The sequence below is a fragment of the Cetorhinus maximus genome, chromosome 29, assembly GCF_964194155.1.
Source record: "Cetorhinus maximus chromosome 29, sCetMax3.hap1.1, whole genome shotgun sequence".
Lineage (NCBI taxonomy): Eukaryota > Metazoa > Chordata > Chondrichthyes > Lamniformes > Cetorhinidae > Cetorhinus > Cetorhinus maximus.
The window spans coordinates 3,056,986-3,076,234 of record NC_135907.1 but is presented as its reverse complement, the minus strand read 5'-3'; the positions used below and the strand labels follow the sequence as shown (position 1 = coordinate 3,076,234).

Here is a 19,249-nt window from a genome sequence, read left to right as displayed (position 1 = left end):
CTGTACGTCTCCTCATTGCTGTACGTCTCCTCATTGCTGTACATCTCCTCATTGCTGTACGTCTCCTCATTGCTGTACGTCTCCTCATTGCTGTACGTCTCCTCATTGCTGTACGTCTCCTCATTGCTGTACGTCTCCTCATTGCTGTACATCTCCTCATTGCTGTACATCTCCTCATTGCTGTACATCTCCTCATTGCTGCGTACTTCCCCTCCCCGGCCATGTAAATCCCCGTTGCTGTGGGTGTTGCGGTTACTACAAGTGCCCTATTACTCCTCTTTTGTTTTTCCTGTTCCAGCCCTGATTCCATTTCAGTGCTTCCCTCATAATTTTTACAGAACATCAGTTTGCTTCTGTATAGCCCCTAGAACATTGCAAAATGTCCCAAAGTGTTTCAGAGCTTTCAAAATTTGACACCAAGCCACATAAGGAGATATTAGGACAAGAGGTAGGTTTTAAGGAGCATCTTAAAGGTGGGGAAAGAGGCAGAGAGGTTTCAGAAGGGAAATGCAGAGCTTAGGGCCTGGACACCTGATCGCCAGTCTTGGTGTGATGAAAATCAGATGCAGGAGGCTAGAATCGAAGGAGCACAAAAATGTTGGAGGGTTGTGGGCCGGATGGAGATTACAGAAATAGGAAGGGGCAGGGCCATGGAGGGGTTTGAGAATTTTAGAATCACAGTGCATCAGGATTGGCAGCCAATGTAGGGATGATGGGTGAACAGAACTTGCATTCGGATTAGGGCAGCAGAGTTTTGGATGAGCTCAAGTTTACAGAGGGTGTAAGGTGGGAGGTCACCCCAGCGAGCATTGGAAATCAGGGCCAGGAGCAGAAATCATGGGCCCCGGTGCTTCTCCTGCTCCCAGGCCCTCGTGTGTCTCTGTGCAACTAACTTTTAAGAGGCCAGAGAACAAAGACTGACTGGTTCACAATTGTATCTATTTTGTGATCTGAAGACTCTGCTGATCGCTGCTTCTCACTACAATATATTTTCAATATCTGTTATGCAACACAACTTTATCACAATATTTCAATACTTCAAAAAACTCATAAAAAGCACCAAGATAGAGTGGGATAATAGATAAGTAGACAAAAGGACAAGATTGAAGTCAATAGAAAAGACTCTTGAGAATCATGTGCAGTGTAAAACAGGTGACTGATTCACTATGAACCCATTATGCATTCCTGCCCTGGCAATCTCTGCCCACAAAGCCTGCTCTCAGTAAACTTTCATTAGCAACAAATTAAACAGAACTCCGGCCATGGTTCCACCCTCTGTTCACAGGATAATTGTGGATGACAAAGGCCATCGAGCCCAGCTCATCTCAACCATCCAGAATGACTTACGAACATAGGTATTATGAGCAGGGGTAAGCCATTTGGCCCCTTGAGCTTGCTCTGCCATTCGATCAAATTGCCTACATTATACCAGTGACCACAACTCAAAAATACAGTACTTAATTGGCTGTAAAGCGATTTCAGACATTGTGAAAGGTGATGTATAAATGTAGGATTTGTCTTCCCCCCCGCCCCCCCCACCACCTCCCACCACCTACATCTAATTGTTTGTTAAGATTACAGGGATGTGACTGACCATTTTTCAGGCAGAAACACTCTCAGCTGCTGCTGCTGCTTCTCACCTTTGAGCAGCTTCGTGATTTCCTGGCAGGCTTTTAAAAAAAGAAAAAATTGGAATTGCAAAGCTGCCCGAAGGTCGGAAGCAGCAGCAGCAGCAGCTAGTGAAATTGACCCGACCCGACACTGACAGAGTGGCTTCAAAAATATTGGAACCCTCAGCCTGACAGATCTGTGTATTTTTCAGCCGGACTTTCAGGTTTGCAGCTCTGGCTGCTCAGCGTGGACGACAAAAAAAAACGGTTTGAAACACCGAGCCCGGGCTTGGGGGGTCGCCCCACCCCCAGACCCCGGGCCTCAGTGTTTGCACCGTCTGCCCTGATTGGAATAGTCTAAGCTAGAGTCATGCATGGGGGTTTAAGCAGAAAGTGAGCTGAGACGATGTAGAGTCAGAGGATGAAATGGAGGTGGAAGTAGGTGAGCGGGTGTAACTGGACTGCTGCAGACCAAGTCTTTGAGTTGTGATGGGTGCCCGATGACAGCTTCTGTGGAGGATTTGACAGCTGATTCCCCTGGTGTTCCTGTGAAGACATAAGGTTAGACAAGCATACAGGCAGATGAATGGGCGGCTACGGGTTCCATCATTGCTCCCATCTGTGCAGAAAGGTATTGAAAGTGACATCAGTGTGGAATCACAGAGTGCCAAAAAACAGGAGTAACCTGGTACTTGCAGTGACAGGGTCACCCACAGTAAAAGGGGCACTTGAGGAGTCATTGCCCGGAGCTGGGATAGAAGGCTGGAAAGGGAACAACAAATCCGGGGTTGGTAATGGCCCGGCAGCTCTCCTGTCCTCTCACCAGAACTCTCTTTTTATTTCAGATTTGTACTGCATTCATTAAATGTTTGAAGATATATACAATACAATAGAAGTGGTACAAACTGATCATTTAATGCAGTAGTTGCACCTACATTACATAACGTTACAACATTTTCCTCCTACATACAGCCTGAGAGCTTTTACAAGGGTTCCAGCCCCTTGCTGTACTATGCAGGAAGGGCCTTAGACAGTAGGCTTTCCCCATTGTGCCTTTGTGGTCAGAGTGACCAAGCCCCCCCAGCATTTTCTGGGACCGTCCTATAATTAAGCCTTTTATCCTGTGTCTCGGGTCATGTCTTCCCGGGTTGCGTTTTGTCCTGGAATTCAGCTGCGTTGGCCAGTCTTTGTGTCTACGCATGTGTTGCCCACTATTCTTTTCCTCATGTGTCAGCCAGTTTATTTTTGTGCATGCGTCGGCCCAGGAACCCTAATTTATTCCCCAAGAGCTGGTCACCCTGTTGGCAGCAGCTGCCCCAAGCTTCAGTGTGTCCCGCAGCACATAGTCCTGCACTTTGGCATGTGCCAGTCTGCAACACTCAGGTGAGGACACCTCCTCACACTGGAAGAACCACTAGATTATTGGCATGTAATTTCCTCAAATGTGGATTGACGTTCTGAAATGTAGGTGTAGCATATCTTCTGTTCAATGTCACTTTGTCGTACATACCATCCTTAATGTCTACTACAGAGACTCTAGCACAAAATCCAGACTGATGCTTCAGTACTACTTGGTCGGAGTTGCCATCCTTAGTATGAGACATTAAACTGTTGTCCCACTTGCTATCGCGGGTGAATGGTAATGATCCCATGGTACCATTCAGAATAAGAGCAGGGGGAGTTTCCCCTGGTTCTGGGCAATATGAATCCCTCCACCAACACCACTAAAGCAGATTATCTGATCATGACCATTGCCATTTGTGGAACTTTGCTATGAATGAATTGGTTGCCATATCTCAGCAGTGAATCCACTTCAAAAAGCATTTCATTGGCTGTAAAGTGCCTCGGGACATCTTGAGGTTGTGAAAGATGCTATATGAATGCAAGACTTTATTTACATGATGCCAGGTTAACTGAGTTACAACATGGCTGACGATCCATTTAAACTTTGTATAATGGTTCACAGTTATTTACTGGTTATCGAGGGTAGGCAGGAGTGTGGAGTGGAGGTTACAATCAGATCAGCCATTATCTTATTGAATGGTGGAGCAGGCTCAAGGGGCCTGCTCCTAATTCGTATGTTCATATGTACTTTATTCCTCCTGTTGAGGTTCTTAAACTTCTGGGCCAGGATTTTTATGATGGTGGGGTTTCCCTTCCTGGCATCAGAAGAGTTGACAATGAACACATCTCCGTTGATACTGGCAGCTCTGCAACCATTTAACACTCCATCAAATGTTAATTGATGGCGATGTCACTTCCTCCCCTCAGCTGTGAGGGAGTGTCGCCTCAGGGCGTTGCTGGCCAATCGGATTGGCCAACAGCTCTCTAGCCCCAGCAGTGCCAGAAACTGCAGTGGATAGGACTGGGACTACAAGCAGTGCCAGAGTCCAGAACCAGGTAAGTGTGGGGCTCTCGGTGAGGCCCAGGAAGGGTTGGACAGAGAGAGAGGCGGGGTGTTGGTGGAGAGGCCGGAGGGAAGGGAGCATCCACAGGGGCCCAGATCTTTGGGTGGGGTGGGGTTGCGGGGGGGCGCCCCCCTATGTTAAATGGAGGCTGTTGACAGAGGGGTGTCCCCTCACCCCCTTCCCGCCCAAGGCCTGAGCAGGGTCACTTTTTGGGCTTCCCCCTGCCCCTAAACCCCCCCCCCGCCAATCTGAAAAGTGAGGCTGGGTGAGAAACAGCCCTTAGTCATTAATTGGTCACTCAAGGATCTCAATTGGAGCAAGGACAGGTGGGCTGGCCTAGACCTCATCCATTGCTCCGTAAAATCTTGGAGAGGTTGGGGTGGGCAGGAGCCTGAAGGGAAGGCCATTCAAGGAATTTTATGGTGTGTCCCCCCCCCTGCAATTCTGCTGGTGGGGGGACATAGAATTCTGCCTCTGGCCTTGCTTCCATATCCTTGGTTGTGTGCTATTAAAGGCCTCAACCTTGTCTTACCCTGCCTTCACAGCCTTCCTTCCTGGCTGGGAAACAGGGCCTCCCTTCTCTGCTCTACCCCCTGCAGCAGCTGCTCAAGGGCCTCTGCATCAAAACACGTGCCCTGATATAAACAATTCTTTGGCGCTACATTTATTGCAGTCGCTAAATCTTGTTCCTTTACACTGCCACTTAAACAATTGTTTTGTGACCAAACAAAAAAAATCATTTCTCAGGAGCCCTCAGCTGACGGGTATTTCTGGAGAGCTTCTCCAGAGAAGAGATTTCTGCCTGAAAGTCAGGCATATCTCAACCCTCATTACTGCACCTAATATGAGTCCTTAGTGCTTGCCTGCACCATAGAGGAAACCAGGGCTCAGAAATGTGACACCAGCTTCTGTGTACCCCAGGAAAGTTGGCCCTGTGGTGTCTAATGATGCATATTAGAAGGTAATTGCCAGCTGTGTAATGAATCATTTGGCAACTACAGTCCCGTGTTTGAAACTCAGTGGGTCCAGATGAGAAGCTTCAGTACGAGGTCTCGGCCAAGACAACAATGGAGCCACTCATACCCGGCAGTGAAACTCGGTAATGGAGAGGGAAATCCAGCCAGGATTCCCATTCCCATTTCCTAACCAGTGACTTCCCCAGCTAGGGAATGTATGTGTGGATAGGATCAGACTATTGTCACGATTCAGTTGAATAGCAGACGTTTGCTGTGTGGGAGGAAACAGGAATGATGCTGAGGTACAGGTGGCTGCTGGTGTCTGTGGGGCTAGACCCCAGCCTTAACCAGTGCCTACAGGGGAGGAGTGGGAAGGTTGTTTACTTCAGCTAATTAGCATAGTTATTTTTAATTCACGTGGAATTTACAGCACAGAAAAGGCTGTTCAACCCAACAGGTCCACGTCAGTGTTTGTACTCTGGGTGAGCCTCTTCCCACCCTGCTTCATTTCGCCCTATCAATCTCTCCCTGTCTTCCTTCCTCCCTGTTTCTGTGCAGTACATTGTATACAGTTTGAACCTGCCTGCTGTGTGGCTTGTAAAACCTTGCTGGTGTCCTGCTGGAAAACACTAACACTTATTTGTTCTGGTATAGATTCACAGGGCCTCAGTCTGAGCTCTACCAGGCCGTCCTCGATGTTCAGAAGTCCTGCCTATGTCTCTGCACTCCTGGGATCAGTCTGGAAAACATCTATGCTTTCATGCTGACCGCGCTCGGACAGAAGCTGAAAGACATGGGGGTCCTGCAGGAGAAATCCAACCAGCGTAATGCCTACAAGGTTAACAACAAGGCCTGACACATTTATAAACCTATAGGTTAAGTTCACTGTGGTCAGTTACAGTCGAATTAGTAAACAATTGGAAGGCAAGGTGTTTGCATGTTAGCACTAAATGATAGGAGACCAGTTCTATGCCTGTGATTCTGCCATTCAGTTCTCCTCATCACAAGGGACTGACCCCTTGTTGGGGTTTGGGTTGGCTGCATCTCCATGGACACTGCAACCCAAGTGGCCAATCATTGGATCCAGTCCACACCCAATGATCAGAGCGAGCACAGGATTGGGGTCTGGAGGAGGGAACTGCAGCTAATCTGCCTAGGGAAAAGAGTAGGACATTCCAGCAAACAGGACAGGTGACCTGCTCTCAGGCTGTGGTCACTGCCAGTTTGTACCTGGTAATTAAAAACACAAAGTGTTGCCGGTCAGTCAACACCTGAAAATTTTTTTTAAAAATAGATTGATGTTTTGGCTGAGATACTTCATTGCAGATAACGTTCTGTACATTTCCACTATTTTGTCTTTTTATTTCAGATCTTTGACATTCATATGTTTTCTTTTTATGTATTAGAATTACAGAACAGGCCATTTGGCCAAACTGGTCCATGCTGTAGTTAATGTCTGCATGATCCTTCTCCTGTTTATTTCACCCTCTCTGTGACTGTCCGTCGCCAACTGTGAGCAGCCCAGCTTAAGGTATCCTCTGAGTTTCTCTATTCCATCAGTGACCTCTCTGAGTTTGAGAGCTCCGAGTGTGGGGAACTGTGGCATGAGACCCACAAGGCACTAATCTGTAGGATCCTGAGGAAAGAAAGAACTTGCATCTTAAGATGTGCTAATGTGTTTTACAACCAATGAATTAATTTTTGAAGATAAAAGCAAAAAAACTGCGGATGCTGGAAATCCAAAACAAAAATAAAAAATACCTGGAAAAACTCAGCAGGTCTGACAGCATCTGCGGAGAGGAACATAGTTAACATTACGAGTCCGTATGACTCTTCAACAGAACTTAGTAAATAGAGAAGAGAGGTGAAATATAAGCTGGTTTAAAGGGGGGGTGGGACAGGTAGAGCTGGATAGAGGGCCAGTGATAGGTGGAGATAACCAAAAGATGTCACAGACAAAAGGCCAAAGAGGTGTTGAAGGTGGTGATATCTAAGGAATGTGCTAATTAAGGGTAGAAAGCAGGACGAGCAAGGTACAGATAGCTCTGGTGGGGTGGGGGGAAGGAATTGAAATAGGCTAAAAGGCAGAGATAAAACAATGGATGGAAATACGTTTAAAAATAATGGAAATAGGTGGGAAAAGAAAAATCAAAAACTATTTTTGAAGCATAGTCGATGTTTTGTAGGTAAACACAGCATCCAGTTTGGGCGCATGAAACCCGAACAGATACTTTTTCAGAAATCTCAGCAAGGACTGAGATACAACCTGAGACCTCTACTCAGTTCTTTACCTCACCTTGAGGGTCAGCTGTGGCTCAGTTGGTAGCACTGTCGCCTCTGATTCACAAGGGTTTATTCCTGGGCTTGAGCACAAAAATCAGCGCTGATACTCCAGTGCAGTACTGAGGGAATGCTGCACTGTTAGTGGTGCTGTCTTTCAGATGAGACATTAAACCAAGGTCCCATCTGCTCTCTCGGGTGGATGTTAAAGATCCCATGGCAATATTTCGAAGAAGATCAGGGGAATTACCCCTGCTGTCCTGGTCAATCCATCAATCCACATCACAAAAACAGATTATCTAGCCGTTATCATTTGCTGTTAGTAGGAGTTTGCTGAGTGCAACTTGGCTGCTGCATTTCCTACATTACGACAATGACTATGCTTCAAAAATACTTCATTGGCCGTAAAACACTTTGAGACGTCCGGTGGTTGTAAAAAGCTCTGCAAGTCTTTTGCTTTCCATTCCTTCATTTCAGGACTTGAGCATGTAATCTTGACAGAGAGGAGAGGTGGTGGCAGAGTGCCAATGTCACTGGACTAGGATGCCAGAGACCCAGGGTAATGCTCTGAGGACCCAGGTTTAAATCCCACCACGGCAGATGTTGAAAACCTGGAATTAAAAGTCTGACGATGACCTTGAAACCATTGACGATTGTCGTAAAAACCCATCTGGTTCACTAATGTCCTTTAGGGAAGGAAATCTGCCGTCCTTACCTGTATGTGACTCCAGACCCCACAACAATGTGGTTGGGCCTTAAATGCCCTCTGAACAAGGGCAATTAGGGATGGGCGATAAATGCTGGCCCAACCAGCGACGCCCACATCCCATGAATAATTTTTTTTTTTAAAGTTGCACTTTCGAAAGTGCCATCTATCAAATAAGATATTCACCCAAGGTCCTGTCTGCATGTTCATGTAGACATATTTATTCTTTAGCCAATGTGGAATCTTGCTGTGTACAAATGGGGCAGGTTTTTCTATTCTTTCATGGGATGTGGGCATTGCTGGCCAGGCCAACATTTTTATTGCCCGTCCCTAATTGCCATTGAGAAGGTGGTGGTGAACTGCTTTTTTGAACTGCTGCAGTCTATGTGGTGTAGGTACACCCACGGCGCTGTTTGGTGTAGGTACACCCACGGCGCTGTTTGGTGTAGGTACACCCACGGCGCTGTTCAGATTTACAGCACAGATTTGGGTCATTCAGTCCAGTTGGTCCAATTTGGATATTTATGCTCCACATGAGCCTCCTCCCACCCCTCCTCATCTCACCCTATCAGCATATCCTTCTATTCCTTTCTCCTTCATATACTTATCTAGCTTCCCCTTAAATGCATCAGTGCATTGACTACTCCCCCTGATAGCAGATTTCTCATTCTCACCACCCTCTGGATAATGAAACTTTTCCTGAATTCTTATTGGATTTAGTATATTTATTATGGACTATCTTGTATTTATAACCCCTCATAACGCCAGTTTAAAAGTAATTCATTATCTCTGAAGTGCTTTGGAACATTCTGAGGATGTGCAAGGCACTGTATAAATAAAAGTAAATGTCCTTATGCCACTAAGGGAATCACCTTTTTATATATATTTCTAAAAACAAAAAAACACATTTTGGACATTGAGATTTTGCCATTTTCATTGAGCAAGAACACAAGAGATAGGAGCAGGAGTAGACCATATGTCCTTCGAGCTTGCTTCACCACTCAATGTGATCATGGGCTTCAACTCTATTTTCCTGCCCACTCCCCATATCTCTTAATTCCCTAAGAGACCAAAAATCTGCCTATCCCAGCCTTAAATGTATTCAACGATACAGTATCCACAACCTTCTGGGGAAGAGAATTCCAAAGGTTCACAGTGTGAAGTAATTTTTCCTCATCTCAGTCCTAAATGATCGGCCCCTTATCCTGAGACTGTTTTAGATTCCCTGACCAGCGGAAACATTCTCTGTGTCTGCCCAATCAAACCCCCTCAGAATTTTGTACATTTCGACGAGATTGCCTCTCCTTCTTTAAAACGCCAGAGAATATAAGCCTAAAGTTATGCAATGTACCCAGCAGAGTTCTGTTCTATGCCCCTTCAGGCTGTTGGGAATTACTGCCCGCACCACGTAGGACATTACCTGGGGATGGACGTCCACGACACACCGGACATCTCACGGTCCATAGCCCTCCAGCCTGGGATGGTGGTGACGATCGAACCTGGTAAGTAACTCAGGACCAGTGGGAAGTTTAAAAAGCTGAGCCCTGCCCAGTGCAATGTTGATGATCTGGATGAGCTCCTGATACCTAGTTTTTGTCTCGAGCCAAATTCTAACTAATGTTCGGACAATCATAACCAACAGTATAGAGATCTGACCTTCAGGCCCACTTCAACTAACAATCTTGATGCGTTTAACAACAATAAAACGTATTTGTCAAAATATCTGTCAGTCTGTCACTATTTTCCCTCTGTTAATCCACCTCAAACAGTCTACAGGGGCTACTTAAAAAGAGTCTCTATGAACCACAGCAAACTGAACCCATGACCAAAGCTCCAGCAATGTTTCCCAATACGAGCACTTTAGTCACATTTTGCTGGAGATATAATGAGGTCACTAAGATTCTGCACCACTCCCCCCATTGCCATCTTCATGTAGCCTGAGGGGATCAGTTCCACATTAGATGGTACAGGAAAAGAAAGGTGGCTATCTAAAGACATTGTTCATACTAACGTCCCGACCCTTCTCAATATGTCCCCGTCTCCTTAGGGATAAAGGACTACGCAGGATAGAAAATGATTGTACACCCATTGGACCAGTCCAGAAGATCACAGACCTCTCACCCCGCCTTCCCTGTCATACTCTTCAGCAGCCCTGTCTGTCAGATATAAATCCATCACCCTCTTAAACTTTATAAGGGCCTCCACTCCCCCAGCCTTCCCTGCTTTAAACCATTCCACATCTTTGGCACCTCTGCATAAAGAAATTGTATCTTAAGTAGGTCTTTTCAAGGTGACTCTTGGCACCTTTCTGAAACTCCATTCATAGCCATCCCTGACCCTTTGCACCACTCCCCCCTCCCCTCTCATTCTCTTCTTGAGGCCCCTGCCTCCCAATGGTGGGTATATCTTGATCTACAAATTAAAGCAACAAACAAAAAAAGTGCCAGAGTTGGTCTCCTTTGTGTTTACTTTTTCTTCCTTTCTCTTACTCGTTACTCTCCCTTTATTCTCTTATTTTCCCTCTCCCTCACACTATTCTCTCGAACCCCACCCTACACCCGCCCCCCACCTTCCCTGCAGAAAAATGTCTGGATTCTTGAGCAGTCACAATGAAATTGGGGATTCGTTCTGTAGGATGCTCACCCACAACTTCCCACGCACACCAGCATAGGCACCAACCAACCCTCCCGCACCCCACCACCAACCGCCAACTCTCCCGCACCCCACCGCCAACCGTCAACCCTCCCGCACCCCACCGCCAATCAACCCTCTCACACCCCACCGCCAACCATCAACCCTCCCGCACCCCACCGCCAATCAACCCTCTCGCACCCCACCGCCAACCATCAACCCTCCCGCACCCCACCGCCAACCATCAACCCTCCCGCACCCCACCGCCAACCATCAACCCTCCCGCACCGCCAACCGTCAACCCTCCCGCACCCCACCGCCAACCGTCAACCCTCCCGCACCCCACCGCCAACCGTCAACCCTCCCGCACCCCACCGCCAACCGTCAACCATCAACCCTCCCGCACCCCACCGCCAACCATCAACCCTCCCGCACCCCACCGCCAACCGTCAACCCTCCCGCACCCCACCGCCAACCGTCAACCCCACCTGCACCCCACCACCAACCGTCAACCCTCCCGCACCCCACCACCAACCGTCAACCCTCCCGCACCCCACCGCCAACCATCAACCCTCCCGCACCCCACCGCCAACCATCAACCCTCTCGCACCCCACCGCCAACCATCAACCCTCCCGCACCCCACCGCCAACCGTCAACCCTCCCGCACCCCACCGCCAACCGTCAACCCTCCCGCACCCCACCGCCAACCGTCAACCCTCCCGCACCCCACCGCCAACCGTCAACCCCACCCGCACCCCACCACCAACCGTCAACCCTCCCGCACCCCACCACCAACCGTCAACCCTCCCGCACCCCACCGCCAACCGTCAACCCTACCCGCACCCCACCACCAACCGTCAACCCTCCCGCACCCCACCACCAACCGTCAACCCTCCCGCACCCCACCACCAACCGTCAACCCCTCCCGCACCCCACCGCCAACCGTCAACCCTCCCACACCCAACCGTCAACCCTCCCGCACCCCACCGCCAACCGTCAACCCTCCCGCACCCCACCGCCAACCGTCAACCCTCCCGCACCCCACCGCCAACCGTCAACCCTCTCGCACCCCACCGCCAACCGTCAACCCTCCCGCACCCCACCACCAACCGTCAACCCTCCCGCACCCCACCACCAACCGTCAACCCCACCCGCACCCCACCACCAACCGTCAACCCCACCCGCACCCCACCACCAACCGTCAACCCTCCCACACCCCACCACCAACCGTCAACCCCACCTGCACCCCACCACCAACCGTCAACCCTCCCGCACCCCACCACCAACCGTCAACCCTCCCGCACCCCACCACCAACCGTCAACCCTCCCGCACCCCACCACCAACCATCAACCCTCCCGCACCCAACCACCAACCCTCCCGCACCCCACCACCAACCGTCAACCCCACCGCACCCCACCACCAACCATCAACCCTCCCGCACCCCACCGCCAACCTTCAACCCCACCGCCAACCACCAACCCTCCCGCACCCCACCACCAACCATCAACCCTACTGCACCCCACCGTCAACCCCACCGCACCCCACCACCAACCGTCAACCCTCCCGCACCCCACCACCAACCATCAACCCTCCCGCACCCAACCACCAACAACCCTCCCGCATCCCACCACCAACCATCAACCCTCCCGCACCCCACCACCAACCATCAACCCTCCCATACCCCACCACCAACTGTCAACCCTACCACCAACCGTCAACCCTCCCCCACCCCGCCACCAACCGTCAACCCTCCCGCACCCCACCACCAACCGTCAACCCTCCCGCACCCCACCATCAACCCCACCCGCACCCCACCACCAACCGTCAACCCTCCCGCACCCCACCACCAACCGTCAACCCCACCCGCACCCCACCACCAACCGTCAACCCTCCCGCACCCCACCACCAACCGTCAACCCTTCCGCACCCCACCACCAACCGTCAACCCTCCCGCACCCCACCACCAACCGTCAACCCTCCCGCACCCCACCACCAACCGTCAACCCCACCCGCACCCCACCACCAACCGTCAACCCTCCCGCACCCCACCACCAACCGTCAACCCTCCCGCACCCCACCACCAACCATCAACCCTCCCGCACCCAACCGTCAACCCTCCCGCACCCCACCACCAACCGTCAACCCCACCGCACCCCACCCCACCACCAACCATCAACCCTCCCGCACCCCACCGCCAACCTTCAACCCCACCACACCGCACCACCAACCCTCCCGCACCCCACCACCAACCATCAACCCTACTGCACCCCACCGCCAACCGTCAACCCCACCGCACCCCACCACCAACCGTCAACCCTCCCGCACCCCACCACCAACCGTCAACCCTCCCGCACCCCACCACCAACCGTCAACCCTCCTGCACCCCACCACCAACCGTCAACCCTCCCGCACCCCACCACCAACCATCAACCCCACCCGCACCCCACCACCAACCGTCAACCCTCCCGCACCGCACCACCATCAACCCTCCCGCACCCAACCGTCAACCTTCCTGCACCCCACCACCAACGGTCAACCCTCCCGCACCCCACCACCAACCATCAACCCCACCCGCACCCCACCACCAACCGTCAACCCTCCCGCACCTCACCACCAACCATCAACCCCACCCGCACCCCACCACCAACCGTCAACCTTCCCGCACCCCAACCATCAACCGTCAACACCACCCACACCGCACCACCAACCGTCAACCCTCCCGCACCCCACCACCAACCATCAATGACTATTTCACTTCAAGCCTTGACCTTCGCCGTGCCTCTGGTAAATTTGCTTTTGGGATCATTCTTTCCACTGCAGGAATATACATCCCGGAAGATGACACATCAGCTCCGCAAAGATTCCGTGGAATGGGAATTCGAATTGAGGATGATGTTCTGATAACAGAAGAGGGGCCGGTCATTCTTTCAGCCGACTGCCCCAAGGAATTGATTGAATTAGGACAGATCTGGGCCCACCATTAACAAACAGCCCTTGTACTGGATCCCTCAGAAACTTATAACGAGATGCTGCAAGTGATAGAGGAGATCACAAGTGAATCCTGCATCTCCATTCATTGACTGGTAGCTCTGCATGGCAGCTACCCATGCCACCGTGCTGCAGCTTACCCGCCTGTCAAGATGTGTAAAACCCATAGTAGTATTTATCCGTCCTTCAGGACTGAGGATTATATAGCAGGAAGTGGAGCGCCAGACACAGGAACAACACTTGAGGACATTCATTAAAATTAAAATGATGGACCTGCTGATGCATCGAGCTTGTCCCCCACATCCTGGACACAGTTATCCGGGATAACTGAGCATTTTTATCCCTAATAACAGTTAGCTTAACCGTGTGACAAAAATCCCACAGTGAACTCAGGGGAAATAAATATGGGAAACTCCTCTCTGACTTCTGAGGGTGATTGATATGGTTTCTGGGAGGCCATGGTTACTATGTGGCAATACCCCACCTATATTTACACTGATATCAGCTGTGGTTAGGAACTCATTCATTTCCCCTTGGAACATTTGTTTTGAATCTGCACAGGGCGGTAACTCACTCCAAACATTTGTTTCTCATTTGAGTAAGAATTCTCATTTCTTATTTTGGCATTTATACAGCTAGTGTCTGACCTCACCTGTTAAACCCCTCCAGTGGCTTTGTGTGTTAATGAAACATTGGGTATGGTGCTGAACTGTACCAACTGGAAGCGTCAGTTCAGAGAGTTAGCTGTATCATATCGTAGAGCTACTGTAAGGTCGTTCGATTTGGCAGCAACACCACTGGGCTGGAGAAGAAAAAGTCAATTAGGATTTCCCCTCTGGATCAACACCTTATGAACAATGTTCCCTCTAACTTCTGTTTGACATGTGCAGCCGGCTTGTTGCACTGAGATTGATGTGAACCTCAGGGGGAATGTTGTTTGCCTGCAGCCTGTTTGTTCCTTGCGCAGCAGATTCCTGTGCGGCCCTGCAGCTCACAGGGAACGTTGCTGGTATGTCGCTGAGACCAGGATCAGGCAGAGTTGTGATGCCTTTCTAAATGAATAGCCCTGTACAACTCTCCAGTTGTGCAGAAGGGCCAATCGGATTGGGTGCCAAAGAGTAGCCTCCAGCAGGGGATTGATGTAAATCATGCTTTCAGGAGGAGAGGGAGGTTCTGTTTTTATAATCAGCTTTAGAAGCAATGTGGGGTATTGCCCATTGCAATCTGTACCCATACACATCTGAGTGTCTCAAATGTTTAAATTGAACCTTGGTCTGACAAACCTTTACCTGTAATAACAGCCTGACACTCTTACATCACTCTATCAGTCGGACTCACTCGTATACCTGTAATATCAGTCTGACACTCTCGTGCATCACTGCATCAGTCTGACGCACCCAGACATCAGCGTCTGTCTGACACACCCATACGTCAGCGTATCGGTCTGACACACCCAGACATCAGCGTCTGTCTGACACACCCGTACGTCAGTGCATCGGTCTGACACACCCGTACGTCAGCGTCTGTCTGACACACCCGTACGTCAGCGTCTGTCTGACACACCTGTACGTCAGTGCATCAGTCTGACACACCCGTACGTCAGCGTCTGTCTGACACACCCGTACGTCAGTGCATCGGTCTGACACACCCGTACGTCAGTGCATCGGTCTGACACACCCGTACGTCAGCGTCTGTCTGACACACCCGTACGTCAGCATCTGTCTGACACACCCGTACGTCAGTGCATCGGTCTGACACACCTGTACGTCAGCGTCTATCTGACACACCCGTACGTCATCATCTGTCTGACACACCTGTACGTCAGTGCATCGGTCTGACACACCCGTACGTCAGCGTCTGTCTGACACACCCGTACGTCAGCGTCTGTCTGACACACCCATACGTCAGCGTCTGTCTGACACCCGTACGTCAGCGTATCGGTCTGACACACCCGTACGTCAGCGTATCGGTCTGACACACCCGTACGTCAGCGTCTGTCTGACACACCCGTACGTCAGCCTATCGGTCTGACACACCCGTACGTCAGTGCATCGGTCTGACACACCCGTACGTCAGTGCATCGGTCTGACACACCCGTACGTCAGTGCATCGGTCTGACACACCCTTACGTCAGCGTCTGTCTGACACACCCGTACGTCAGCGTATCGGTCTGACACACCCGTACGTCAGTGTCTGACACACCGTACGTCAGTGTCTGACACACCCGTACGTCAGTGTCTGTCTGACACACCCGTACGTCAGTGTCTGACACACCGTACGTCAGTGTCTGACACACCCGTACGTCAGTGTCTGTCTGACACACCCGTACGTCAGCGTATCTGTCTGACATACCCGTACGTCAGTGCATCGGTCTGACACACCCGTACGTCAGCGTCTGACACACCCGTACGTCAGCGTCTGTCTGACACACCCGTACGTCAGCGTATCGGTCTGACACACCCGTACGTCAGTGTCTGACACACCGTACGTCAGTGTCTGACACACCCGTACTTCAGTGTCTGTCTGACACACCCGTACGTCAGCGTCTGTCTGACACACCCGTACGTCAGGGTATCGGTCTGACACACCCGTACGTCAGTGTCTGTCTGACACACCCGTACGTCAGCGTCTGTCTGACACACCCGTACGTCAGCGTATCGGTCTGACACACCCATACATCAGCGTCTGTCTGACACACCCGTACGTCAGCGTCTGTCTGACACACCCGTACGTCAGCGTCTGTCTGACACACCCGTACGTCAGCGTCTGTCTGACACACCCGTACGTCAGGGTATCGGTCTGACACACCCGTACGTCAGCGTATCGGTCTGACACACCCATACGTCAGTGTCTGTCTGACACACCCATACGTCAGCGTATCGGTCTGACACACCTGTACGTCAGCGTCTGTCTGACACACCCGTACGTCAGTGTCTGTCTGACACACCCGTACGTCAGCGTATCGGTCTGACACACCCGTACGTCAGCGTCTGTCTGACACACCCGTACGTCAGTGTCTGTCTGACACACCCGTACGTCAGGGTATCGGACTGACACACCCGTACGTCAGGGTATCGGACTGACACACCCGTATGTCAGTGTCTGTCTGACACACCTGTATGTCAGCGTCTGTCTGACACACCCATACGTCAGCGTATCGGTCTGACACACCCGTACGTCAGTGTCTGTCTGACACACCGTACGTCAGGGTATCGGACTGACACACCCGTACGTCAGCGTCTGTTTGACACACCCGTACGTCAGGGTATCGGACTGACACACCCGTACGTCAGCGTCTGTCTGACACACCCGTACGTCAGCGTCTGTTTGACACACCCGTACGTCAGGGTATCGGACTGACACACCCGTACGTCAGCGTCTGTCTGACACACCCGTACGTCAGCGTCTGTCTGACACACCTGTACGTCAGTGTCTGTCTGACACACCCGTACGTCAGCGTCTGTCTGACACACCCGTACGTCAGCGTATCGGTCTGACACACCCGTACGTCAGGGTATCGGACTGACACACCCGTACGTCAGCGTCTGTCTGACACACCCGTACGTCAGGGTATCGGACTGACACACCCGTACGTCAGTGTCTGTCTGACACACCCGTACGTCAGTGTCTGTCTGACGCACCCGTACGTCAGTGTCTGTCTGACACACCCGTATGTCAGCGTATCGGTCTGACACACCCGTATGTCAGCGTATCAGTCTGACACACCTGTACGTCAGCGTCTGTCTGACACACCCGTACGTCAGCGTCTGTCTGACACACCCGTACGTCAGCGTCTGTCTGACACACCCGTATGTCAGCGTATCAGTCTGACACACCCATACGTCAGCGTCTGTCTGACACACCTGTACGTCAGCATCTGTCTGACACACCCGTACGTCAGCGTATCAGTCTGACACACCCGTACGTCAGCGTCTGTCTGACACACCTGTATGTCAGCGTATCGGTCTGACACACCCATACGTCAGCGTATCGGTCTGACACACCCGTACGTCAGCGTATCAGTCTGACACACCCGTACGTCAGCGTCTGTCTGACACACCTGTATGTCAGCGTATCGGTCTGACACACCCATACGTCAGCGTATCGGACTGACACACCCGTACGTCAGTGTCTGTCTGACACACCCGTATGTCAGCGTATCAGTCTGACACACCCGTACGTCAGCGTCTGTCTGACACACCCGTACGTCAGTGTCTGACACACCCGTACGTCAGCGTATCAGTCTGACACACCCGTACGTCAGCGTCTGTCTGACACACCTGTATGTCAGCGTATCGGTCTGACACACCCATACGTCAGCGTATCGGTCTGACACACCCGTACGTCAGCGTATCAGTCTGACACACCCGTACGTCAGCGTCTGTCTGACACACCCGTACGTCAGTGTATCGGTCTGACACACCCGTACGTCAGCGTATCGGACTGACACACCCATACGTCAGCGTATCGGACTGACACACCCGTACGTCAGTGTCTGTCTGACACACCCGTACGTCAGCGTATCAGTCTGACACACCTGTACGTCAGCGTCTGTCTGACACACCCGTACGTCAGTGTATCGGTCTGACACACCGTACGTCAGTGTCTGTCTGACACACCCGTACGTCAGTGTCTGTCTGACACACCCGTACGTCAGCGTATCAGTCAGACCCGCTCGGACGTCGGCGTGTCAGCCTCTATGTCAGCTTATGTCTGAAACACACGGACGTCAGTGGATCAGTTATATAATTTTCACTGAATAATTGAATTTTTATGCAAATTTTCATTTCAGTAAATTGTTAATCAAGATTGGGATTCTTAAGCACAGGAAATGTACCGTGATGTCCCTAATCATACCGACCTCAGTCGTTACTTGTGAATTGTACTTTTATAAGCTGTATTGATAAAGTTTGTTCGAAACAATGGCACAAAACATTAAATTCCAGTGATTTTTTTTAATGTTTCATTTATTGCTTTCCTTTTGTTAAATGGAGGTGAAGTCCAACTTCTTAAAGTAAATTTGTCCCCTCCCCCTTCTTGTTTTCCCTCCATGTTTAACTTGGGGGATGGAGGAGTGACTGGCACCTTCAGCAGCGCTGCTGACATGTGGGACAGCAGACCTGAGGTAACTCTTTTGATCACTATTATGGCATAGCCGATGGTAAAGGCTGAGTTGTTCAAATCCCAGAGGGAAACTTGAAACAACTGTTAATCCATTTTTGCAATTTGTAACTTCAAGATGCAGGCTTTGAATTCAGTAGGAATAAGACCACCGAGTCTCGTGGTTTTCATATAAAATTAAGTTAAACATTTATTAATTTAACAACAAATTAAACACATACATATGAAGATAAACTACTACTAAAATAACTTTTTAACAAATCCCCAAATTAATCACCCCAAGGTAAATCTCCACTAAGGCAACAGTAACCCATAGACTTTAAATAGTCACCAGGCAAAGCACATTTAACCTTATGAGTTATCAACAGTCACAGATTGCAACTCTTTCGAGTACAATCACAGTTCTTGGTTTCCGGGAGTGGGACATGAACCCACAACCCTCTGATTCAAAGGCGAGGGTGCTATGGACTGAGCCACAGCTGACACCTCCTCCACATTTAACCTTATGAATTTCAAATGAGGTTCCTTTGCAAGTTGGTTGGGGCAT

The 19,249-nt window shown here is 50.6% G+C and overlaps 1 protein-coding gene across 1 annotated transcript in view; it reads left to right on the top strand.

Annotated features, from left to right (window-relative positions):
• The window catches only part of xpnpep3 (X-prolyl aminopeptidase 3, mitochondrial), a 37,938-nt gene extending 19,400 nt beyond the window's left edge, over nucleotides 1-18,538 (top strand). Inside the window, exons 8-10 of the mRNA XM_078532029.1 lie at nucleotides 5,629-5,812; nucleotides 9,342-9,462; nucleotides 13,414-18,538. Coding sequence (XP_078388155.1) covers nucleotides 5,629-5,812; nucleotides 9,342-9,462; nucleotides 13,414-13,577 — 469 coding nt within the window. The 3' untranslated portion in view covers nucleotides 13,578-18,538. The remainder of the gene's footprint in view (nucleotides 1-5,628; nucleotides 5,813-9,341; nucleotides 9,463-13,413) is intronic.
• The last annotated feature ends 711 nt before the right edge of the window (nucleotides 18,539-19,249 follow it).